Genomic DNA, 26,172 nt, shown 5'->3' with positions numbered 1-26,172 from the left:
TTGGGATACCTTGTGCCAGCCGAAGTAGAGAGGGGGGCTGGGATTTAGGAGGTTCGGAGACATGAATAAGGCGTTAGTGGCGAAGTTGGCTTGGGAAGTGGCGTGCAATGAGGATAAACCATGGGTTAAGGTCTTAAGGGAGAAGTATTGCTCTTGGCTTTCCTTTTGGAGTGTGCAGCCAAGAGAGTCGGATTCAATGGTTTGGAAAGATATTCTTGAGGTGCGGCAAGTGGTTAGAGAAGGAGCTTGCATGATGTTGGCTAACGGTCAGGAGGTGGATATTTGGTATCAACCGTGGATACCGTGATGGACTATGTTGAATTTAGGACTGTCATGGAAGAAGTCCGTGTCCGGGCGCCAAATCTAAGGACTGTAGCTGACCTCCTTCGAGGATCACCCTTGGAATGGAAAAAGGAGTACGTTTTGTACTTGTTTGGTCGAGAGGAGGGAGGAAGAATACTTTCAATTTCTTTGTCTAATCGGTTGGGGAGAGATACTTTAATTTGGAAGGAGGCTCGGGATGGAAAGTTTAGTGTAAAAGGGGCTTATTGGTTTGAGCAGCAGGGAAGATTCAATAGCAACAATGAGATTTGGAGATTGATATGGGATGGGAAGATGCATCCGAGACAGAGTATTTTCTTGTGGAGATTGTGTGTAGGGGCCTTGCCGACTAAAGATAAATATGCAGGGGAGAGTAATCAGGAGTGTGTGTTGTGTGGCTTTTGTTGCGAGTCGGCTGACCATTTATTTATGCAGTGTCCTTTGTCGAGAGCTTTATGGCTTGGTGCCCCTCTGCCTGTAAAATCGAATGAGGTCTCTGGCGAGAATTTGACGATGAAGGTGCTAACTCTAGTGAAGGGTCTGTCTAAGGACCTGCGTCTTCAGGCCATGGTGAGTTTCGCGGCAGTGTGCGACACGGTGTGGAATCAGAGAAACGCAATCATTCATGGGGGGAAGTGTGGGGATATTCCTAGTCTGCTAAAGGAAGTGTGGAGGAAATTTGTTGAATTTGGAGGGGACAAGGCAGGAGAGGTCTCGGATTCCAGGAGTCATGTGGTGACAAGGCCTTTGGTTCCGTATCAATTTAATAAAATGGTTATGGTGGATGGTGCGTATAAAGAAAGCTGGTGCGGAATGGCTTGTACAATGATTGACAAATTCGATTGGACTTGGGATTACGGGTACTTCAGTAAGGAAGGTTCCTCAAGCCTTGAGGCAGAGATGAGTGCTATTGGTCTAGCTGTGGAGGTAATCGTTCAGAAGGAGTGGGTTGGTGCAGTGATTCTCTCGGATTGCCAAGTAGCAGTCACGGCTTTTGATAAAAGGAAATGTCCGGATTGGAAATTGACTGATAAATTTCTGCATATTCTGGACCAGATGTCGAAATGCAGGGACTGCAAATTAGTGTTTGTTAAGAGAGATTTCCTGACTTTTGTTAATAGCTTGGCTGTTCAAGCCAGGAATGAAAGGCTATGTAAGACCTTTTGTATTGGGGAAGGATTGCCCCCTGTCAATCCTAGTTTTCTGGTTTAATCTTGAACTGATGTTCTCTTTCAAAAAAAAAAAAAAACTAATTAAAATGCAATTCTTAGGGTTTTTTTTTTTAACGGGGTAATGTTTGAAGATTGGATTTTTTTGTGAAAAAACAAAGAGATAATGAAAATGTTGGGAAAAAATTGTGCAAAAAAAATCATTTTTTTGTATTTGGTATGAAAATTTTTGTTGATTAATTAATTTTTTTTCTCATAATTTTTCTATTCTTACCAAACATGAGTAATTATCTTTACTTTTTTCTTTTCCTACCAAATTCCAAGTTTCAAAGATAGAGATTTATTAGAACTATATATAGGCTTTCAAATAAATAGTCTTCATGGTACTAGCTTCTTCTATATAAACATTTATTATGATCTTAATTGTTTATGGACTTTTTTCAATATTAAACTTTTTATTCAAAATATTTTAAATAATTTAATAATTTACAATAACAAACTTGATTTTTTTTTCTACGGAAACTTAAGAAATTTTATGATACATTACAAACATTAACAATATATATAATATATGAAAATTTAACGATCCACCCCTTAGAATGGTGCACTCACTACTACAAAAACACCCTTTAGAGGCGGTTTTTAAGCCCTTTAGGCGTCGGTTTTCGCGAAATTCGCAACCGACGCCTATCAGGGCGACGCTAAAGGGTTTATTTGAACCGACGCCATATATACCCCTATGGCGTCGGTTCTTAGCTAAGAACCGACGCCATAGGGGCACATATGGCGTCGGTTCCTAGCCAATAACCGACGCCATATGTGGCGTAGGAACCGACGCCAAAACTCCTCAGATTTCAGTTTTTTTCATTTTTTTTTAATTTAATTATATTATTTTAATTTTATATTTATTAATTTATATACATATTTATTTAATTTAAATTACATATTTATTTAAATTTTAAATTACATATTTATTTAATTTAATTATATATTAATTACATTTTAAATTAAATAGTAATTAAATTTGGGTAAAAACATAATTTGATTTCATAAAAATAATTAAATATTACACAAACATGTAAAATTAGTTAAAAATATTAATAAGTTAATAAATCTAATTACAAGTTAATCTATAAAAATTACATAATGAAGAAAAATTCTTCGACCTTTGAACCTCAATCGTCACCGTGAATCACCGCCATCAATTGTTCGATCCACTTTCGCTGTAGTGGTAAAATTTCTGTTTTTGGATCGTATTGCTTCTTACCCCCAAACTGTTAAAAAAATTAAAAATTTATATTAGTTTATGTATATGTATATTATATATTTGTTATTATAAAATTTATATACTATGATCAATAATTAAAACTTACAGCTTTTTGATCTTCTATGTAACGGTTGGGGTTGGCACGTGCGACGATGTCAGTCATATATTTCAAAACATAAAAACCGCATTCTTGGCTTTTAGGTTGTCTTGGACAGTTTGCTTGTGCAATTCCTTGCCACGGGCCAAGATACTGATGTGCGTCCCCTATATACATGAATGCCCTGTTTGGAAAAATTATATTAGCATTTCAATTCGTTAGTTAATTTAAATTCGTTACATAAGAAGTCATTAAATAATTACCTTCCGATCATTTGTTCTATTTCTTCGGGAATTGGGCGGCCTTTTAGAGGGTTTAAATGGATAATTTTCTTTGGCGCAACCACCACTAGCGTCCAATGCATCCTAGAAAATTATATTGGAATATAAGTAAGATAGTATAAAAATAATTTGAAGACATAATATAGAAATGAACAATTAGCACTAAAGAATTTAATAAAGTTTACCCGATATTCCAAGGAATAAAGAACATTTGGTGGTTGCTGTTCATTAATGATAACCAATTAGCCAATCGTCTTGCCGCATCGTCAAAAGACTGACTCTGTTCTTCATCGCTGATCCCATGCACTGTGAGAAGCTCTGGGTCGTAAAACTTGAAAATTTTTCTCAGACCGTTGATGCTCTCCCATATGTGCCTGCCAAAAAAAGTGTTAGTGTCTTATAATAATTTAACTATAATTTGAGATAAGGTTAATTAGATTAAAGAAGAGTATACATCATTCCAAACAGCATTCCCTGGTTGCCGATGTAGTCACACGTAGCAACCTGCTGCAAATCCTCTCCAGATAACGTGATCTGGGTACGCGGTGCAATGAATCCTCGGGGGACAGGAATTGTGATTATATCACGTTTATCTTTGAGCCTTAGGAATTCATGAATCATCCATTTCAGCGAATTAGGGATCAACGCCATCTTCTCTTCCGTGAACAACTCATCTTCCCGTGCACCACGGCTTTGTGGAGAAAGCATCGGAGCTTTCCCCTTTGACGCATCACGTCTTGAGGGCGGTTGAGCGAGTGGACCCTAAACAAAACATAACATAATATATATATATATATCAAATTTTATCTAATTTCTACCGAAATTTCTCAAGAAGATAACTATTGTAATTGAATGATCCCAAAAATTTTGAACATGGCTGTATAACGACAAATAACACATATATAACAGTAGTTTGTTCATCCATCCCACCGCAGCACATATATTCGCAGAACCTACTTCACTACGGATGAATATTGAAGATATTCAAACTCCACTAATCATTAATAATTAATTTCAGTTGAGAAGTTACCTCGGTTGTTAAAATTAAGTGTTTAGGCCAAGGAAGGAACATCTGGTACACGTCCCTAACATATCTGAACTCTTCAAGTGGGACTGGGATTTCAGCGTCCTCTTGCAGGATTTCTGAAACCATGATCCGAGCATGTGAATCATCGTAATCCTGGCAGTGAACTTTGACCACACCCACATGCTCGTACAAATACCCTCGGGCCACAATATTGTCGATGTTGTCAGAGCAGAGATGTACTTGCTGAGTAAGGGCCGCTTGGTCATCAAAATTGTATAGGATACCTTGGTCGTTGAGGGAAATGAACTCCTCAGCATAAATTTGTGGTTGTACCTCATCCTGAGGAGCGTATGGTTGTGGAACATACGCCTCACCAGCCACCTCTCCTTCTTCCTCTTGTTCGGCAGCGTTCCTCTGCTGCTTAAGGGATTGGACTTCGGCTTTTAATTGTTCAATCTCCTTCGCTTGCCGAGCCACAACATCAGACACTTCCCTTTTCTTCCTGCCGAACAGTTGAGATGCCCTGGTCAGGAACCTACAAATCATAAAATGCAAATTAGCAACGATTTCATTTGTGTAACTAAATAAATAACATTTGAAGTAATAGCATACCCAGCAGCCCTGACACGTCCAGGATGCTCTGGTGTCCCAAGCGCCTGCGTGAGGATATCGTTTTGGCCCTGGACCTGAAGTTGTCCCTGACTAAGCTTCTCCTCTAATTGAGCCTAATGCACGCATATATTCAAGCAATTAGTATATGAATTATATACACTAACTCTAATTGAATTATATATTCAAGCAATTAGTATATGAATTAATATATACTTACTATCTTCTCGGCAATTTCCTTGTCGTAATCAGTGACAAGTTTTCTACTCTTGGTGCGAGATTTAATCCAAACACGGTGGCGGGGAGGATCTGCAACTTCGAGGTCCTTTTTCTACATAACGTTATAACATTGAAATGAGTACCAATTAAATTGTATAGCACATTATAGCACATTAAATTTTTAGTATTACTTACCACAGCTTCCCGTACGTTCACCATCCCACTCCGACCACTTCGATGTCTGGATTGAATTTTTGAGGAACGTTCACGTTGCACCTTACTCAATTCCTACAATGCCAATAAAATACATTAGATACATGTACTTGTATTTAAGAGTTTATCTTAGTGTTAATATAATTAGCGTACCAGAAATTCAGGAGTTAGTCTACTTTCAACAAATTTGCACCAATCAGCAGCGTCGATCTCCGGGTGCTTTTCAGGGACTTGTGCCAGTCGTCCCAGATCATTCTCTTTCAACGCGGGCATTATGATGTCTTTTGTCATCCTATTCTTGAAGTCTTTCATTAACTTCCCAGCTAGGATGAGACAATCATGTTTGAAGGTGTCCGGCACAATGAACCCCGTCTATTTTGAAGGAAAACAAACACGGTTAGAGTCAACATTTGGAGTAATAGAAAAACAAATCAAAATTCTAACAAATAATAGCTTACCTGAATGTCTTTCCAAACTTTATTTTTCAGAGTCTGGTTGACTTCTTTCCAATTTTTATAAGCCAACCCTATTGTCTGCCGACATCCGACTCCCGCAGTGGATACGAGCTTCGCGTAGCTTTTTCCACGTATTGACCTTTATCATTAACTTCGAGGGCCACTCTTTTGCCCTGATCCATTAGTTTGGATATTTCATTCATTTGCGTCGGCCCTCGTGTAGGTATTGTGGTTGGACACTCATTTTCTGCTCCCGAATCAGATCCTGATTCTGAGTTCGCCATGTCTACACCATATATCAAGTTACCAATTAGACACGTTTTCTTTTCTTTTTTTGTTTATGTTTGCCTGAATCACAATTGACCCATATTCCCTCATTGATATCGTTTCTAATGTATTCAGCGTCGTCTTCCTCAATGTTACGATCAATTCCCATGAGTTGCTCATGAATTGGTTGTCCAACAATGAAGTCATCGTAACATAAGTCAGCATTCTCCTCATCCTCTTCAGTCTCTAAGAACCTCCTCTCGGGTGTCGATAAAACAATAGACCATTTATCATTAGCCGGATCAGAAATGTAAAAAACTTGAGCTGCTTGGCTAGCCATGATGAATGGATCATTCTTGCTTCCTCTCTTACTTAAATCAACCAAAGTAAAACCAAGCTCGTCAGTTTTTACTCCAACGTTGTTGTCAACCCAAGAACACTTAAAAAGTGGAATTCGGAACGCAAAATAATTGAGCTCCCATATTTCTTCAATGACCCCGTAATACGTCATAGTACCTAAAACAGGGTTTCTATCTTTTGCACTTGCAAAGTGCATAGTTTCTGCGACGATACGTATACCACTATTTTGAACCTCTCGAGCATCATCTCTTGACTTTGTATGAAAACGTTTACCCCTTACAATGTACGCTTCATGCTTTGCAACCGCAAAAGTTGGTCCAAGGGCAATACGACTCAACACATCAGATACTCCATGATTCGGTTCGTTCAACTTTGCTATAATGGTATTCCTTAACCACCCAATGAAAGTTTGACGATGTTGGTCTGCAACCCATTTTTGTTTATTTTTTTGATTTCTTGGAACCATTGATTGTAACAGCTCCATATGGTCACTGTAAAACAAGTAAGATAAATCAAGTTATTGTTCATCGTGACTTAAGTAATGTTAATCAAACAAAAGGTACTTACGTTATATATGGTTGAACCTCTGCGTTATTGTTCATCACGACTAATTGAGCTTGATCTAGTTCAAGCTTGGACACTGTCACCATTGTCCCTTTGCCCCTTAATCCTCTATCAACATCATCTGGGTCAGTTCTTGGTTTGCTAATTCCTATTGCCTCAACTCCAGCCATGTACTCTGAACAAAATTCCACAACCTCTTCAGATATGTAGCACTCAACCATACATGCTTCTGGCCGATAGTGGTTACGCACATAACTTTTAAGTACCTTCATATTTCTTTCAAATGGATACATCCATCTCGCCCACACCGGCCCACACAGCCTTGCTTCTCTCACTAGATGAACCATTAAATGGATCATGATGTCGAAAAAAGATGGCGGAAAAAACTTTTCCAAGTTGCACAATGTTTTGACTACATGTTCATGTAATGCATCTAACTTATCCAATTCTAATTCCTTCCCGCACAACTTATTAAAGAAAATGCAAACATGTGTCAAACACTCTCGAACATTTTTTGGCAAGACTGATCTAATGGCAATTGGAAGTAGATGTTGCATTAACGCATGACAATCATGTGATTTCAGACCCATTAGTTTCAATTCAGTCTCATTCACCAAGTTTTTGATGTTAGACGAGTAACCATCGGGTACTTTCATATTTGCAAGTGATTTGCAAACTGTTTGTTTCTCTTTTTTGGATAAAGTGAAACAAGCAGGAGGCAAATATAAACGTTCACCTTTCTTCTCAGGTGCCAGAGATTGTCGTATACCCATTTCAACGAGATCTAAATGACTATTTACACCGTCCTTAGTTTTGCCGGGAATATCAAGTAAGGTACCAATAATACTCTCACACACATTTTTTTCAATATGCATGACATCCAAACAATGTCGAACTAGTAGACTTTTCCAATATGGAAGACGAAAGAAGATTGACTTTCTTTGAAAACAACCATTAGTTTTTTTTTTTTTGCGTCTTTCCATACTTAAAATCTACAAGTTAAACTTGTTGGAGAATTTGTTCCCCGTACGGTGGCAAAGGAGCCATATCACCCTCTTCAGTACCATCGAATGCTTTCTTCTTCCGTCTATCAGGATGATTTGCAGGCAAGTACCGTCTGTGACCCATATAACACATCTTGTGTCCATTTGCCAAGCGACGAGCCGATGTGTTAGTGCAACAAATCGGACAACCTTCGTAACCTTTTGTGCTTAAGCCTGATAAATTACTATAAGCAGGGAAATCACTGACAGTCCACAACAACACAGCTTTCAGATTAAAAAATTCTTTTTTAAAACCATCATAGACCTGAACCCCGTTCTCATACAATTCTATTAAATCGTCAATCAATGGTTCCAAATATACATCGATATTATGTCCAGGTTGTTGCGGGCACGATATCATTAAAGAAAGCATGTTAAATTTCCTCTTCATCACTAACCAGGGAGGTAGATTGTACATAACTAGGAAGACAGCCATGAACTATGACGACTACTTAGAGATCTATGTGGATTTACTCCATCCGCGTACGTACCGAGACGAATGTGTCTTGGTTCGCATTTGAATTCGTGGTTTATGTAGTTCACTTTTTTCCAAGCTTGGGAATGCAGGATGTCTAAGTTTTCCATCTTTCACTCTCTTGGTCTCATGCCAAATCAAATTTTCAGAATGTTCTGCACTACGATATAATCGTTTCAGTCGCGGAATCAAAGGCATGTACCACATCACTTTTTGGGGGATAAGTTTCCTATTCTCCTTACTCTTGTTTACTTTATGGCGGGATAAACCGCAAGCTCGGCAATAATTCATGTCTGCATATTCCTTACGATATAAAATGCAATCGTTCGGACATGCATGAATTTTTTTCATACTTCAATCCTATAGAATTTAACGTTTTTTTCACTTCATAAGTAGATTCGGAAAGCGAGTTGGCAAATGGTAAGATATCTTTAAAAGCAGCTAAAAATTGAGTAAAACATTTATCGCTCACTCCATTTTCTGCTTTTATGTTGTAAAACTTTACCATTGTTGGTAATCTTAGTTTTTTACAACCATCGAACAGAGGTTTATCAAGATCACTAAGAAAATTATCGAATTTCTCGGGATCATTAAGAAATTCCTCACCGTAGCTTCGTTAAGCAAGTCCAATGGATAATCATCCAAATCATTACCCTCGATATCATCTACCCCCCGCTTTCCTAATGGATATGGATCATTAGGTAAATGTTCGCCATGGTAATACCAATTAGTATAACTTCTATTGAAACCTCGTAAATACACATGGTCCTTAATCATTGTAATATTCCCTTTAGATACATTACAACAATCTACACACGGACAATGAATACGATCGTGATTTGTAGAATTCTTTAAGGCAAACTCTAAAAATGCATCGAACCCTACTTGAAATCGCAATGTGTCTCTCTCCTCACGCATCCATGATTTATCCATAACAAAAATCCTATCCAAAAAAATTCAGTATTTAGTAACTACTTATAGCTAGTTACTAATTACACAATGTAACTAACTAAGTTTCTCACAATTTATTCATATTAATTTATAAATTACTTAAATTCTCGTTTTAGATTAGTTCATATTATTAGGTTGTTTTGTTGATTAGAATGTTATTAAAATGTTAAATATTTCTAATAAATAAAATTGAGGGGAAAAATTTTTGGTAAAGCAATAAAGGTATTAACTAATATTTTCCCCTTTTAATTAACTTTTGCTCTTTATTTTCTTTGAAAAATAAAAATTCACATTGAACCTCTCAAATGAAAGAAAAAAAAATAAAAAAAGAAGGATTTTATATGTTTATTTTGTTAATTTATTTAGTAACTAATTATATCTAGTTACTAATTACACAATGTAACTAACTAAGTCTCTCACACAATTTATTCATATTAATCTAAAAATTACTCAAATTTTCGTTTTACATTAGTTCATGTTATTAGGTTGTTTAGTTGATTATAATGTTGGTAAAATTAAAAAGTTTTCATAAATGTGAATATTATTATTTTTTATGTGACCTAACTTCTTATTACTATGTTATAATTAACTATATTATGAATGGTTTTAGTAAGATTTATCCTAATTCTACCGAAATTTCGGCAGCATAACGGCTGTAATTGGACGTTCCCAAAAATTTTACAAGTGCCTAAAATAACAAACAAAACAGATAAACAATACAAAATTAATCCACCCATTCGACTACATGTATTCGCAGAACCTACTTCACTACGGATGAATATTTAAGATATTCAAACTCAACTAACATGCATTGATAATTAATTATATATTAAGAAAAAGTTAGTAAAAGTATATACCTATAATTGCAAGCCCAAATACGCTACACACAAAATTATGCCGAACCCCTATAATATAAAGAAATACAACGAAATTACAAAATTAATTATTTCATAACTTATAACTAGTTATAAAAAATTGTAACAAGTTACTTAGTTACTAAATTATACATACATATATATAATCAATTATATCTCACACTATTATCTCAAAAAAATAAAATTATATCACACACTAATTCCATTTTAAAATTTTTATTTCTAAACTAATTTTTTTTTTTTGAAACTAATAAAATCCCTCCAATGTCATTTTATTCACAATAAATATACATTGCAAAAAATATATAAAATACAATTACAAAATTTATTTTCATAAAAAATATACACACACTATATACACACACAATATATACACACATTATATACAAATATTCAATAAAATATACAAATACATATATATACTATACATTGTGGTATAAATTATTACCTAATAACCGCAATCCGACGACCACCGTAAAAAATCCCGACACTATACACATAAAACACAATAATATTACTAATAAAATAAAAAAACTCAAATAATAATTTACAAAAACATAAAATAAAACAATATACATAATACAATAAGAATAGAAGCAATATTTATACCTTAAACGAGGTTGAGATTGAACAATTTCTCAACAAAAATGGGTGGCCGGATTTCACACCCAAAGTTTACTATTTGGGTTCGGATGACACTTAAAGAGGCTAAAAAATTAAAACTTTTTAGGTGTATGTTATTAAGTATCGAAAATGGAGGATTTTAAAAAAAAAATGGGCTAAAAAGGTTAAGAAATGGGGGAGATAGGGTGGGGAGAAGGGGGCTGCGGCGAGGGTTTTTCTGGGTTTGTTGGTCGAAGCTCTCTGGTTTGGCTGAGTGAAGTGGGAAGGAAGAAGAAGGGTCGAAGAGTATATACTCTGATCGACCCTATGCCGTCGGTTCCTTCATAGGAACCGACGGCATAGGGTACACGTGTCATGATCTCGTGTACCTATGCCGTCGGTTCCTATGAAGGAACCGACGGCATAGGGTAATTCAGAAAAAAAAAAATAAATAATTTCCAACCGCCTCTAAATGGTATAATGCAATTTTATACCTACGGTTTTTATCAAAAAACCGCCTCTAAATGTCAATTTCGAACATAGCGGGTATTTTCACACCCTTTAGCTTCCCTTATTATAAATGGGGTTGAAAAAACTGCCTCTAAAGGCTAACATTGTAGTAGTGACTCAACTCTATCTGTTTCAAAATTTATGAAAATTTTCTTAATAATATATTTTTGGCATGTTAAATTTTTTGAATTTCTTAAAATTTAACAAGATGTCTCAAATAATTACAACATATATGACTATAAAAATATTATATTAAAAAATTTCTCAAATAGGCACCAAAATAAATAAGGAGTGCACCATTTGAACACTTTGGGCTCGTTTGGAACATCGTATTAGGTCGTATTGTATTGTATCGTATTATATTGAATTGTATTTTATGCAATATTTTTATGTAAAACTATATGTGGTATTAACTTTTATGGACACCTAAATATATAATATTTTAGTATAACTTAAAGTTTGACATAGTATTATATAAAAATATAATGTATAATCCAATTCAATATAATACAATACAATACGATCTAATACGACATTCCAAACGAGCCCTTTTAGTTTTATGGGTGCACTGTAAAAGCACCTACACTGAAAATCCATAGCAAATATTCCAATAATTATACAATACATCAAAGTTAGGTGCGTACAATAAATTATTCTTAATAGTTTAATTAGTCCAATCAAAAACAAAAATAATCTTTTAAATATTTATAATACTCATAAAGATCGTACACTAGTTACCTTTACTGATAATTTTTTAGTCGCAACATAATTTTTTAATTTTGTAACTAAATGTGATTTTTAGTTACAACAAAAAATTAATTATGACTAAAACATAACATTTAGATATAAGTTATCACTAATTTAGTTTTAAGTCACAGCAAATATTATGACTAAAACAACATTTAGTCACAACAAATATTGTAACTACAAACAATCTTACTTTTCCACAAACAATCTTACTTTTCATAATCACAACGAAATTTGTAACTAAAAGTAAAAAAATTGTGACTAATTATAAATTGTCATTCCTACGTAAGTTGTGACTAATTAAAAAGTCCGTGACTAAAATTATTAGTCATAAAAATCACAATAAAATCACAATGTATTGTGACTAAACGTATTTTTAGTCACAATACTTATAGTGTGTCCACCATCGAACCACTATCATCTCACTGTTACCACCACTATTATCCTAAATCAAACAAAATCCAGAAAAAAAAAATACTATAGATCTTAAATTTTCTTCACAAATCTAAACCCCTAAATTGAAACAAAATCTACAATCAAAGAAACTATTAACAACTCCGGTTTGAAAATTTCAGTTATTTGTGAAGAAATGAAGAAGGAAAAAAAAGACAACAAAATTATTTTTTTTTATTTTTAAATATTAAAATATTAAATATTTTTATACTATTTAAGTTATTAATAGAGGAATTTTAAAAAAAAAATCTTTTTCTATGTTTTCTTTACAATTTAAAAGCCTAAAATTTTTAATTACAAAAATACTCTTGAAAAGTTTTAAAATTACAAAAGTACATTTTGTTTAGTAAAAGGGTTAAAAACAATGAGAAATCAACCTTACTACAACTATAAATCAACTATAAAATAATTAGAAAAATAGTCTCCAACTATAATACAACTATTAATAAATTATAACATAAAAACTGATTTATTATTTTTACTAAAAAGATAGTTTTATAAATAAATAAGTTCAAAAATTAAAATTGATTTCTTTCAAATTTTTGGCTTATTATGTAAATTTTTCTTATTAATATTAGTTGGATCAATAAAAATCTGTCACCTGTACACTTGTATATACAATTATAGACTTAGGGCTTATTTAGAACGTCGTATTAGGTCGTATTGTATTATATTATGTTATATTAAATTGGATTATATCATATTTTTATATAATACTAAGTTAAATTTTAATTTATACTAACATATTATATATTTAGGTGCCCATAAAAGTTAATACTACATATAGTTTTACTTAAAAATATTGCATAAAATACAATTCAATATAATACTATAGTACAATACAATACGGTGTAATACGACATACCAAACGAACCCTTACAGTCCACTTTAATACTAAACAGACCAAAATGAACGTAAAAATGGAAAAATAGTGTATACATAGTGTATACATCAAAGGCAAGGATTGGTGGAGCTATGAGATACCCCAAACAGGCAGCTGGTATTGGAGGAAGATCGTAGCTCTAAAAGGTACGTTGCTGAACTTAGTTGACCCTATCACATTCACTCAAACGAAATATAAAGTAGCAGATGGCTATAAGTGGCTGTGTCCTACGGTAAATAGGGTCAACTGGAGCAAGGAAGTCTGGAATCGGCTAAATACTCCCAAACACAGTTTTGTGTTTTGGCTTGCTATCAAAAATAGATTGAAAACCAAAGACTGTTTGCTCAGATTTCAAATTGCAACTGATCCCTCATGTTTGCTCTGTTTAGGGAGTGCAGAAACTTGTGAGCATCTGTTTTTTCTATGCCCTTTCTCTATTGAATGTCTAAATCAAGTTAAGAGTTGGTTGGGATGGAAGACCCCAGCAGCTAACTTAACTGATCTGGTGCGAGTCATAGAGAAGAGATCCATCTCTGCTTTCTGAAGACAGGTATATACTACTGCTTGTGCAGCTCTACTTTACCTTATTTGGAGAGCAAGGAACAATGTATTGTGGCTGCAAACAAAGGAAGACCCGAAGTCTATTGTACAGAGGATTAAAAATATTTGTAAAACTAGGATACAAAGTGTATGGCCTAGGAAGGTTTCTATAGAGGATACTACATGGTTTAATGAATTGTAACCAAATGTAATTACTTAGAAGGAAAAGATCAGACCTTATTTTATAAAAGGTGTTGAATGGATTGTAAAAAGTCTTTTGGAGTAATGAAAAACACTGCTGATTTCCCAAAAAAAAATGGAAAAATAGAAAATGCACTCCTAAATTATAACCTATATAGAATAATAACACAACAAACAAATAAAAAACAATAATTAATAAGATACATAATAAAACTGATAATTTATTAAAAATTAATACGAAAAAATAAAATATTAAAGGGTCATTTTTATTTTTACACTTCAAAATAATTTTTTTTTTTACATTTTTACGGAATTCGACATAGAAACTCATATTGCAACTAGCGCTGCAACCTAAATTGCAACAAAAAATCGTATAGAAACCCCTATTGCAACTAGCGCTGCAACCACACTTTAGAAACTCAAACCGTAAATTTGAAAAAAAAAAAAAGTTAAAAAAACAGTATATGGAATAATTCCCCTATATTAAACCCTAAAACGGTAATTGAATAAAAAAAATCAACTATAATAATTATGAATGGAAATAATTTAAATAGCTAAATTAAACTAATAACTAGATGATGTCAGTAGCTAAGAAAAATAGTTAGGTAACAACTAACTATATATATATATACATATTTAGCTAAACCTAGCTAAATTACAAAGACAAATGACTACACCAACCCAAATGTCTGAGGAATTAGAAGCCAATTACCTTTTTGCGATGAGATTAGCTAGTGCTACAGTACTGCCTATGGTTCTCAAAACCGCGTTGGAGCTCGGCCTCTTGGAGATCATAGTTATGGCGGGTCCTGTCGCGTTCCTTTCACCTTCCAACATTGTAGCACAACTTCCGACAAAGAACCCTAACGCCCCGGTGATGTTGGACCGGATGCTGAGATTACTGGCGAGCTACAACGTGCTCACTTACTCGATTCGTGATGGGGAAAGGCTCTATGGAATGACTCCACTTAGCAAATTCTTAACCAAGAATGAAGGTGGATTGTCCATTGCTCCTTTGTGTCACATGGATCAAGATAAAGTTATTATAGACTGTTGGTACGTACCTACATACCCTTTTTTTATTATTATTATTTTCATTTTCCTATTGAATTGATTTATATATTAATGTATAATTAAGCTTATTTAGAATGCATACCATTCAACAAAATACATTTTAATTGGAAAATTGAACTTAATTTTTTTTTTTTGTCAACAAAAGTAATATAAATTTAAAATTACATTTATTTTAGCCATCTTCTTTTGCAACGGTATGTGGTGGTTTCAGTGGTGGTGATCATAGGAGGTGGTGGCCGGCTCGGTGGTGTTAATAGTTTGAAGAAATAAAAAATTGAAAAAAAATAGTACAAAAGAAAAATAAAGAAAAAACAATTCCTTTAATTTTTGTATTATTTATTTTAATCTAATTTACTTAAATTTTATTTTTTAAAATATTTATTTACGTAAAATAATAAAAATATAACATGTGTATACTATGTCTACGTAGACAATCAACTGTACACACTTGGACAATACAACTTGGCTAATAAAAGTCAAATTTAAATGGAAATAACAAACTGCTAATAGAACACGGATTTAAAAAAGAGATTTTCATATATCACAATTTACTCTTTTTATTATTAATATATATTTATATATAAGTAGTATTTTTATATATTTTACTATGAAAAAAGAGAAACATAACCAACCATAAAATTAATATCATATAGAGTTTTTAGAGTCATTAATATTTATTACAATAATAATAATTGTTGTGTTTGGTAATATGTATTAGGTACCACATGAAAGATGCAGTACTTGATGCAGTACCATAGTTTGCAGGGTGTCCAGACCATAATTCTATAGGTGTGTTTGCTTGGATTACAGCTGAAGGACATCTGTTAATCAAGTAACAGGCTGTCACAACAGCTTCAGCCCAAAATTTTTTAGGCACACCAGAGTAGATTATCATGCATCTTACTCTTTCCAAGATGGTCTTGTTTAGTCTTTCAGCTAGACCATTCTGCTGTGGATTTCTTGGCACAGTTTTGTGTCTAGCAATCCCATTTTATTTGCAGAATGAGTTAAACAACTCAGAACAGTATTCAAGTCCATTATCAGTCCTGAGCTTTTTAACTTTCTTCCCTGTTTGAGTCTCTACCAGTGTCTTCCATTCCTTAAATGTACTCAAGGCTTCATGCTTATGTTTCAAAATTGATACCCAGACATATCTAGAATAGTCATCAATTATGGTTAGGAAGTACCTGGCTCCACCTCGAGACACAATCCTGGAAGCTCCCCAGAGATCTGAATGAACATAGTCCAGAGTGCCCTTTGTTGTATGTCTCCCTGTCCCAAACTTAACCTTGGTAGACTTACCCAAAATGCACTGCTCACAGAAATCCAAATCTTGTATGGCATCTTTTCCCAACAGTCCTTTCTTGTTCAACACTTCCAATCCCTTTAAACTGACATGTCCTAGTCTTTTATGCCATAGAGACATTGAATTGGTTATTTCTTTTGAAGCAACTGAAGCCAGGTTGCTTGAGGTGATTCCTTGTAGTACATAAACTCCATTGATCATTGAACCTTTCATCATTACCATTGATCCTCTTAGTACCTTGAGAATTCCACCTTCAACCCTTATAGAACACCCTTCATTGTCTAACATTGCCACAGAAATCAGATTTCTCTTAATGTCTGGCACATGTCTAACTTGATGAATTTTCATAGTGGCTCCCCCTGATAATTGCAATTGTATAGATCCAATCCCAACTATTGAGCATGATCTATTATCCCCAAGCCTTACAGTTCCACCATAAATTTTCTTATAATTAAGGAAGTGTTCTTTATCTGGACATATATGAAAAGAGCATCCAGAATCGATCACCCAATTTGACTTCACAGAGCCATTAGTTACTACCATTACATCAGCACTTTCATATCCTTCATCTGAAGCCACATCTGCATTTCCATACCTTCTTTGATCTCCCTTTTTCAATTCTGGATAGTCTTTCTTTAGATGAGAAGTTTTGTGGCATATGTAACATCTTTTCTTGAATTTTGACTGAGTCTTTCCCTTGTTCATGTTCCCATGGTTCTTGTTCTCTCTTTGATCAAATCTTCCTCGAGATACCAGTAAGCCATCTGCAGAATTCTCTTCCTTCAGTTCTTGTTTCTTTTTCAACTCCTTGGACATTAAAGCACTCTGCACTTCTTCCAATGTCAGAGAGTCCCTCCCAAACTTCATCATATCAAAGAAATGTTCATAATTATCTGAAGGTAAAGAATTCAAGACAATTATGGCCTGATCTTCATTTTCAATCTTGATGCCTATGTTTTCAAGATCAAGGATTATCTTGTTGAAATCATCCGTATGATCTTCAACTGATTTTCCAGATTGCATCTTAAATGCATACAACTTTTGTTTAAAGAACAGTCGATTGGCTAGGGACTTTGTCATGTACAGACTTTCCAGCTTGTTCCATAGGCCAGCAGCAGTTGTCTCCTTCGACACTTCTCTCAGGACTTTATCACCCAAACGGAGTATAATGGCACTGTGTGCCTTATCAAGAATCTCAGTCTTCTCCTTCTCTGTTCTTTCCTTGATATTTTCTTCACCAAGTAAAGCCTCCTGAATCCCTTGCTGCACTAACAAAGCTCTCATCTTCACCCTCCACAATCCGAAATCATTCTTGCCTGTAAACTTCTCCAAATCGAACTTCGCATTCCCCATTGTTGCCCTGGATGTTCTTCACGTTCTATCACGCTGAGCTTATCTCTTCAAGACTCAAGAACCCGTCCAGCTCTGATACCAGTTTGTAAGAAATGAGTCGATTCCTATGCAATCAAACACACTGATCCAAGAACAATCACAAACCAGTTTCGAACACTTAGAAAAACCTTGAGCAGTAATGCTCCTTTATTGAATGAATTATCTTGTATTTACAATATGTGTCTTCACTGAAAAAACTAGTTACAACTGAGTTAGACAAAGGTATTGATAGCTTTGTCATTTGGTGTCAAAACTGACAGTTAACAAACTTAACTGTCAAGGGTAAGACTTAACAGAATAACCGACCATATATCTAACACTTTCGAAGAGATGTTTTCAACATCTCGCAGAATGAAGAAAAACAGTCACTCTACCTCGATCTTCTGGAAGAAAAACGCGATCATGCATACTTAAAAAATACGGCTTACCAGCGGCGAACTGCAAGATACTTCAATTCCAAGGTCAAGGCAAAAGTCCTGCGAACAGGAGACTTGGTCCTTCGAAGAGTAATACCAAATACCAAGAACCCAGCGCATGGGGTCTTCGGGGATAATTAGGAAGGACCGTATCTCATCGCAGAAAAGATCAGTGACGCTACATACCGACTCGCAGCACTCGATGGTACTGCGATTCCACGAGCTTGGAATGGCGAAAGCCTAAAGTTTTATTATCAATAGTACTCGCATTATCTAAATTGTGTACGTCTTGTACTTATACTTAGTCATTTTATATATATTAAAAAAAATCCTAAGTATAGGGGGTATATATACCATAATGTACTATTGATTATATAAAGGAAATGCTTCATTCTTGTTAATTCTTCAAGTTTAAAAAACAAATTTTTTCAAGTCTGGTAAGATTTTCTACTTAGTACACCAGGCTGTAATTAAAGTCGAATAGATATTAAAACGCGAGTACCCGTGTACTGCGAAAATGTTAAACATTAAATATCCCCGCGAGGATATGAATTTGTCCAAAATAAAATGTAAATTTGTCTAAGTACAGAGTGCGAGTACCCCCTGTACCGCATATATAAAAAAAAAACAAAAAACAAGTGTAATTCTATTCTAAAAAGTGACAATAAAGAAGAAAATTAACTCTAAAAATAACATAAATAATAGTAAATAACCTAACAATAGGTTTCAGCCATCTTCCGAGGCCGATCAACTATTAATTGATTGAGAAATGCTAAAGGGCACCAGTGGTGCCTAGCACCCTCCTATGTGTCAATATCGCTATTGGTTCAACTACGTTTCGGGTCCCATATAATTTAATATAATAACTTTTAAAGAGTATCGCTAGCCAATTGCAATGCGACATGTCGAGAAGGTGCTAGGCACCACTGGTACCTAACAGCAATGCTCTAATTGATTATACTGCTATTAGTACAATCAAATATGGTAGCTTGACCACAAATTTTATTTTAATTAATACATATTATTGAATTTTGTTAACTGTTTGCAAGGCAGAATTTGCAATGTGCCTAAAAGTACGTAATGCTTGTAAATAATTCTCAAAGATTATCATTAAAGGGTATAATATTTTATTTTAATGTTTTGAGGAAATATCCATTTAAAAAAGAAGAAGAAGAAAAGTTTGGGAAATATTTAATTTTTCTGTAAAGTCCTTTTTTGGTAAGTTAGGTGACAAAATAATTTTTCCTTTTTATGGTAAGATTGCTATGCATTCATTTTCGAAATCTTACCTCTTTTATTCGGTTATAAGTTGCCATTTTCCTTGTTTGGAAAGTTGCACTTTCAGCTGAACTTTCCTTTGTTGAAAACTTCTCAAAAGAGAAGAAATTCTCTTTTGGAAAGTTGTCCTTTTAAGGGAAACTTTGATTATTGCCTTTTCCTTTTTAATTTCGATTGTATCTTGATACAATCAGAATGTATAATCTGTTTTTGGCAGGAATCAAGCTTTGAAAGAAGATCGGACCCGATTTTAGTAAGTTTCCCGTTTCTGGGCAGATCTGCTTCGTCAGCAACCGAATCTGTTGTAGCAGATCGTGTTTGTTTTTGGAAAGTTTTTGTACAGCTGCTAATTCGAACTTGTGGTTGCCTCTTTGGTTTCTATGATCTATAAATAGAGCCTAGAGAGCAACCATTCGGATTACCTCTTCCATTATTCATTTTTTGCATTTATCTTTTGTGAGAAGAGAGTGTTTCTTTGTTTTGTGAGAGCCTAGTTGTTCACCTAGGTTCTAGTTGTTCTATTTCTGTTCTTACTCTATCCTAGAGGTTGTGAAGAACTACTTGACTGAACAAGAGATTGGTCTTCGGGAGAAGACTTGATAAAGCCTTACTTCGGGAGGAAGTAAGCACTTGGTCTTCGGGAGAAGACTTGCTAAAGCCTTACTTCGGGAGGAAGTAAGCACTCACACTTCAAAGACGAAGGGAGTTCGGGCTTGAAGGTGTTTCAAGAAGTCAGATTCATAAAGTGGATTACAAAGGATTGCGGCAATACTTTAGAGGGAGTCTAAACTTGTTTAAGTCAATTGTCTTTGTAATTTTGATACTTTATTAATTGATTTCATTCTCTGGGCGTGGCCCCGTGGACTAGGAGTGTTCGTGAGAACACTGATACCACGTATAAATCTCTTGTGTCAAGTTATTTATTTTTCTGCAAATATTTTATATTCTGCCTGTTCAATTTTGCTATAGCAGAATTACTTTCTGCTGCTGCAAACACTTACAGTTTTTATATTTTCGTATATACAACTGACATTTGCAAAAACACGGTTTTTCATTTTCTATCAAATTGAAATCTATATATTTTCACCATGCAAAATTAATTAATTTATTTTTTCCCCAGGTACGTAGTAGCATAATCGACACTGGTAATTAATATGCATGTAAAGTAATATTTCGAAAATGATCATATAATTAATCAACAATATATTGAAAGACGAGATCAAAACGCGTATGCATGCATATAAATAATTAACATTTATTGATAAAGCAACTGTTTCTTTATTATCCAATTTATTTTATATTTTAGATATATATATATATATAAATGCACAACAAGCTGCTCATCTCCAAATTAAAAATCAAAATTTGCAGCAATGGCAACAACAACACAAAATAATGAGTTTAAGCTCAAACTTCTTATCGATACAAAGAAGAAAAAGGTTGTATTTGCGGAGGCAGGAAAAGACTTGGCAGATTTCCTCTTCTCTCTTCTCTCATTGCCAATTGGTACAACGATAAGACTCTTATCCTCCAATGATATTGGTATGGTAGGTAGCTTAGCCAAACTCCATCAAAGCTTACACAATCTTAACCCTACTTATATACAATCCAATCGCAATAAAGATGCCCTTCTTAACACCAATAAAAATTATCATATTGGTGATGATGATCAAACCATGACCCTTTCCTCCTTAACCAAATGCAACCTAAGCCAATCTTATACTAATAACGTTAATGATGATGCCCTTCCTAGACCGGCCGTTGTTGGTACCAAAACAAGATCATCATCATCATCATCATCATCATCATCATCAGGTCGACTTAGCAAAAGACTCCACGACTCTTCAGTTCAATATCCGCGCCCAATAGATAACATTTGCCGTAATTGTGGCCATTATTATTATCATCCAGAAAGAGGCCACGAATCTTCCTGTATAATTGAACATCTGTGGTCAATAAATGACATTTGCCATAATTGTGGCAAATATTTTGATTTAGGCCTTCAGCCACCGCCACCTCCACCGCCACCGCCGCCTCCTCCGCCACCACTGCTGCCACCTGGAGCTGTTGAGAAAGAAAATGGTATTGTGAAAGGAGTGGTTACTTATATGATAATGGACGATCTGGAAGTGAAGCCCATGTCTAATATCTCCATGGTATCTTTACTTAATACCTTCAATGTTAAGGAGGTTGGTGCTCTTCACAACAAGACTGTTTTTGTTGGCGTTAAAGAGGTAATTATCTAAATGATAAATCAGTAATATTATTTATAATTAATAAATTGATTTTAATTAATATATATTTATGTACATATGCAGGGATTGAATATGTTGAACGCATCTCTGCATACTAAAACAGTTCTTACTCATGTGTTTCTTGGAGGAGAAGGAAGGATCTAGCTAAATCTAAAACTCAAGTCAAAGTCTACGTTTTTGTTCACCCATTTCTTGAATATTAATATTCGCTGAACTATATATTTTTGTTTTATGTTTTTAATTCTGTATGTTCTTAGTTATAAGATATTTTTGTTTAATTAACTATTTAAAATGGTTGAGCTTCAACTTAATATTATATATATATATATATATATATATATATCTTAATTTAAGATAATTTCTTCCAGTACTGTTATTCAACATAATTTTATTTTCAACAGTTTTCAGTTTATAATATTATTTGCACTAATTATAAAGATAGTAAGTACATTATCAGAAAAACAAATTTAATTGGGCTTTATTTCCACGTCATTAAAAAAAAGTTTTCTTTCAAAAAAACAAAAGAAAGAAATTAGAAAAATAGATAACATACAAATTTCCTTTTAGACGTCATATTTTTAATTTAAAAGTAATATGGAATTCGTATTTATATAGTGACAACGTTACAAAAGTAATGTAAATTTAAATTAATTATGCATGAATATTATTATCTTAATAACAATGAAACTACAAAAATATTTTATCTCAAATAGACTACAGATAATCTTCATTACAAACAATCATTCATATATAAGCTAAAATAAAAAATATTCATTCTTTATAAAAAGAGCCAACAAATGACAACAAACAAAACCAGTAGACTAATAAATCAAGTTACACAAGCCATTGTCATCACAATCGTTCTAAACAATACTAAGCTAAAAAATGAATAAAAACAATGATACAGATTTGACTAGAGTTAATAGATCATCTCCAATATATAGTATTCTATTTAGAGGATTGACTTTATTGGTGTCTAGCACTTTTTATAGGTGATGTCTTACGATTGGTAAGCGATACCCTCTACAAGCTATTTGTTTGAGTTATATGAAACTCAATACTTAATTACATACCGATAGCGGTATGACACTGAGGAGGTTGCTAGACACTAGTGGTTTTTTTTTAGAAATTCTCATTTTTTTAGCTAAAAATAGAATCACTTTTATTGTTTGGTTAGTATTTGATTGTTTTAATAATATTTTATAATTTGAATTTGTCAAATACAAATTAATTTTATAAAATAATAAAAAAAGAATACTGAATTTGTTTAAAATACTATCAACTTTTTTTTCCAAAAAATAGGAAGCTCCTTATGAATTTTCTAGAGTAATTTGCGGCAAAACCCCCTCAACTATCAATTTACTTGCAAAAAACCATCCAACCTCATATTTTGGTGGGAAAACCATCCAAAGTACTGTTCCGTTTACATTTTTAAGGTGTCGTCTGTCCAGCCTCGTTAAGTCCTAATTTTGCCCACGTGGCAATGACAAGTCACTAAAAAATTATCCTATGTGGCCATATTTTACAAAATAAAAACAAAACTTTAAGAGTAATTTGTGGCAAAACTCCCCCAACTATCAATTTACTTGCAAAAAACCATCCAAAAATCTTTAAGGTTGGATGGTTTTTTGCAAGTAAATTGATAGTTGGAGGAGTTTTGCCGCAAATTACTCTTAAATTTTGTGTTTTTATTTTAATTTTTATTTTGTAAAATATGGCCACGAAGGATAATTTTTTAGTGACGTGTCATTGCCACGTGGGCAAAATTAGGACTTAAGGAGACTGAATAGACGGCACCTTAAAAATGTAAACGAAACAGTACTTTGGAGGGTTTTCCCACCAAAATATGAGGTTGGATGGTTTTTTGTAAGTAAATTGATAGTTGAGGGGGTTTTGCCGCAAATTACTCAATTTTCTATTATAGAGTCATTTTTTGTATGGTTAGAAGTTATTTTTTCAAATCTAATTCTATAATTTAATTAAGAAGTCTGTTTAGAGAGGATAGTTGAAAATTGTAACGTCCCCGCGTCAAGCCTCCATTAGGCCCTTACACTCACGGACTAATGACTCTTATACACGAGTTCGTTACTCTGGCTGCTTCATGGACTGATGACTGACCCTACAGACCAACACGAGTATTTCTAGCGTGCTTTGTCCTCACTCGCACACTTCCTGAGAAAATTTACCAGGAGGTCACCCATCCTGAAATTGCTCCAAGTCAAGCACTGTGAAGACTCGGTTTGACTGAGTCAAACCGAGTATATATATATATATAATAAATAAATAAATATAATAATATATATATGTAAAATATATATATATATACAATAAAGTTGAACCCTTCGTCCCCCTCTCTCTTTACCTATCTATATCTCTCCTTTTCTCTCTCTTCAAACGCAAAGCAAGAAAACCCACAAACCACCATCACCACCACACTCTGGCGACCCACCTCCGGCCACCGCCCGACCCCACGCACCCGACAAATCGAAAGCCCAAGTGTCGGCGACCGCACCGTCCAAGCGGCGCCGCTTCTCTCGCCGTCGTTAGCTTGGGATCGCAAGTCAAAGTTTGGGAGTTCAAACTTTGAACAGATTTTTCGGTCACCTCCAGCGTCCGTTTAACGAGACGTTTTCACCACTAAACTCAGCTCGTCGAGGAGAACAACCTACACTAAACCATTTTCCCCGGTTCGCTACTTTTTCCGGTGATATTTTTATAGCTACGCCCCTTTTCGGCGACTTTCGGGTGACATCGTGTACCGTTTTGACAAACGGTTGGCATGGGTGTGATCTACTCGTCGAGGTGGTTGTTTTAATATACACTACCCCTATTTTCAGTGACATTTCCGGTACTCCAATTTTTACCGCCACCGATTGTTAATGTGGACCGCTTAGGTGAGGTTTCGGAACCACAAATTTCAAATATAGTCATATTATATGTTGTTGGACTCGATTTTGAATGTAGAATGCGATAATGATAATTATCTAACCATTTGGTGGTATAGGTGAGAGTAATATGTAAGATTGGACTAAACAATTGGAGCTCGGGACTTAAGAGCTTAAGATTGTCTTTTGGAAAAAGTTTAACGACTCGGGAGAGGTAAGGACTCAACTTAATTATTGAACTTGATTTTTATATGGGTTGTATAACATTGGACATATTCCAATTTTTATGATTTACAAATTGTTTGAAAAGTTGAAAACTTAATCTGCATATTTTTTTGGACTGTTCTAGGGCACTGAGTGCCAAACATATTTTTTGTGTGCAAATATTTATGCAGGTTATGATTTTCGTGTTAATTCAAAATACAGCTGTTATGTTGCCAAATTTTCTAGAAAATAAAAAAGGAATGTGTTTGATGTCGCCCAATTAGTTACGTACACTGCGGTCGCGGTAGTAAACGGGCTATATGTCGTATCCACAGGGAGGCAAATTACCACTAAAAATTAATTAAGTAAATAGAAAATGATAAAAATGTGAATGAATTAAAAATAAGAAAAATGATGAGATGAGAAAGTTGATCAGATAAAGAGCTTAGTAAGGTAAAAATGTAGTTATGCAAATCTTATTCTAATACCGATATTAATTCAAAACACAGTTGCAATTCTACACCATTAATTACAACTGGAAGATATATATATATATTATGAGCACAAATTAAATAATCTTAAATAAATTGAATCTCACCTCTAACTTAACAGCATATCATATTATATATCCTAAATCGACAAAATACCAGTGTTGGCAGAATGCAGTAAACGACATACAATATAATAAATATACCAAAATATTAATAGCCTAACTTACATAAGAAAAGCATGACTGTACTTATATAAAAGATACTATTAAATTTGGAAGAAAAATTAGAAGATGAAGAACAATTTAATAAATGAGATATGGACATGAAGCACAAAAGAATCAATATCAATATTAAGAATAAAAAGTACAATAGCTACACTCTAACCTCACTAATATTACTATTTTAATAGACTCATTTTTGTCACTAAAACAATCACCCCCCCCCCCTTACGCTTATTGTAACGCTCTGATTTCCCGAGACGTCACACTTATTAGTCCGTTTAAAACTATTTATTTATTGTCTTTATCTTAAATAGTTTTAAACTGACTAATAAGTGTGACGTCTCGGGAAATCGGGGCGTTACAAAATGGTATCAGAGCCTTGACCCAGCCAGAAGTGTGGTTGACGAGGACGTCGGACCCCGTAAGGGGGGTGATTGTGACAGTCAGTAGTCCCGTGATCCATAAGGGGAAATACCAAGTAAGCTGTGCAATCTCACATCGCTTGGGGAAGGTCATGTGT

At 34.2% G+C, this 26,172-nt stretch overlaps 4 protein-coding genes across 4 annotated transcripts; 2 read left to right on the top strand and 2 right to left on the bottom strand.

The window, feature by feature from the left end:
• Nucleotides 1-2,516: 2,516 nt before the first annotated feature.
• LOC133031096 (uncharacterized) lies at nt 2,517-5,794 on the bottom strand. Its single transcript, XM_061104400.1, has 11 exons — nt 5,662-5,794; nt 5,357-5,575; nt 5,186-5,278; nt 4,992-5,102; nt 4,775-4,887; nt 4,166-4,697; nt 3,590-3,897; nt 3,321-3,509; nt 3,118-3,219; nt 2,864-3,038; nt 2,517-2,764 (listed from the first exon to the last, which is right to left on the bottom strand). Exons 2-11 carry the CDS (start codon nt 5,513-5,515, stop codon nt 2,666-2,668), a joined length of 1,881 nt encoding a protein of 626 aa, XP_060960383.1. The 5' UTR covers nt 5,516-5,575; nt 5,662-5,794; the 3' UTR covers nt 2,517-2,665.
• Nucleotides 5,795-5,951: 157 nt separating this feature from the next.
• LOC133031097 (uncharacterized) lies at nt 5,952-7,795 on the bottom strand. The gene is made up of 2 exons (XM_061104401.1): nt 6,853-7,795; nt 5,952-6,776 (listed from the first exon to the last, which is right to left on the bottom strand). Exons 1-2 carry the CDS (start codon nt 7,722-7,724, stop codon nt 5,969-5,971), a joined length of 1,680 nt encoding a protein of 559 aa, XP_060960384.1. The 5' UTR covers nt 7,725-7,795; the 3' UTR covers nt 5,952-5,968.
• A 7,002-nt stretch (nt 7,796-14,797) lies between these two features.
• On the top strand, nt 14,798-15,962 carry LOC133031574 (caffeic acid 3-O-methyltransferase-like). The gene is made up of 2 exons (XM_061105107.1): nt 14,798-15,186; nt 15,923-15,962. Exons 1-2 carry the CDS (start codon nt 14,798-14,800, stop codon nt 15,960-15,962), a joined length of 429 nt encoding a protein of 142 aa, XP_060961090.1.
• Nucleotides 15,963-20,816: 4,854 nt separating this feature from the next.
• LOC133031573 (uncharacterized) lies at nt 20,817-21,995 on the top strand. Its single transcript, XM_061105106.1, has 2 exons — nt 20,817-21,830; nt 21,915-21,995. Exons 1-2 carry the CDS (start codon nt 20,970-20,972, stop codon nt 21,993-21,995), a joined length of 942 nt encoding a protein of 313 aa, XP_060961089.1. The 5' UTR covers nt 20,817-20,969.
• The last annotated feature ends 4,177 nt before the right edge of the window (nt 21,996-26,172 follow it).

The sequence above is a fragment of the Cannabis sativa genome, chromosome 9 (genome assembly GCF_029168945.1).
Source record: "Cannabis sativa cultivar Pink pepper isolate KNU-18-1 chromosome 9, ASM2916894v1, whole genome shotgun sequence".
Taxonomy (NCBI): Eukaryota; Viridiplantae; Streptophyta; class Magnoliopsida; order Rosales; family Cannabaceae; genus Cannabis; species Cannabis sativa.
This window is presented reverse-complemented; position numbering and strand designations above follow the sequence as displayed.

Coding starts and splice junctions, on each gene's coding strand:
- LOC133031096 (XM_061104400.1), bottom strand. CDS start 5,515: ATGAAAGACTTCAAGAATAGGATGACAAAAGACATCATAATGCCCGCG. Junction 3,510..3,589: donor GGAATGCTGTTTGGAATGAT/GTATACTCTTCT, acceptor TTTTTTTGGCAG/GCACATATGGGAGAGCATCA. Junction 2,765..2,863: donor ACATAGAAGATCAAAAAGCT/GTAAGTTTTAAT, acceptor TTTTTTTAACAG/TTTGGGGGTAAGAAGCAATA.
- LOC133031097 (XM_061104401.1), bottom strand. CDS start 7,724: ATGCATATTGAAAAAAATGTGTGTGAGAGTATTATTGGTACCTTACTT. Junction 6,777..6,852: donor GAGGTTCAACCATATATAAC/GTAAGTACCTTT, acceptor CTTGTTTTACAG/TGACCATATGGAGCTGTTAC.
- LOC133031573 (XM_061105106.1), top strand. CDS start 20,970: ATGGCAACAACAACACAAAATAATGAGTTTAAGCTCAAACTTCTTATC. Junction 21,831..21,914: donor TTTTTGTTGGCGTTAAAGAG/GTAATTATCTAA, acceptor GTACATATGCAG/GGATTGAATATGTTGAACGC.
- LOC133031574 (XM_061105107.1), top strand. CDS start 14,798: ATGACTACACCAACCCAAATGTCTGAGGAATTAGAAGCCAATTACCTT. Junction 15,187..15,922: donor AAAGTTATTATAGACTGTTG/GTACGTACCTAC, acceptor AATATGTATTAG/GTACCACATGAAAGATGCAG.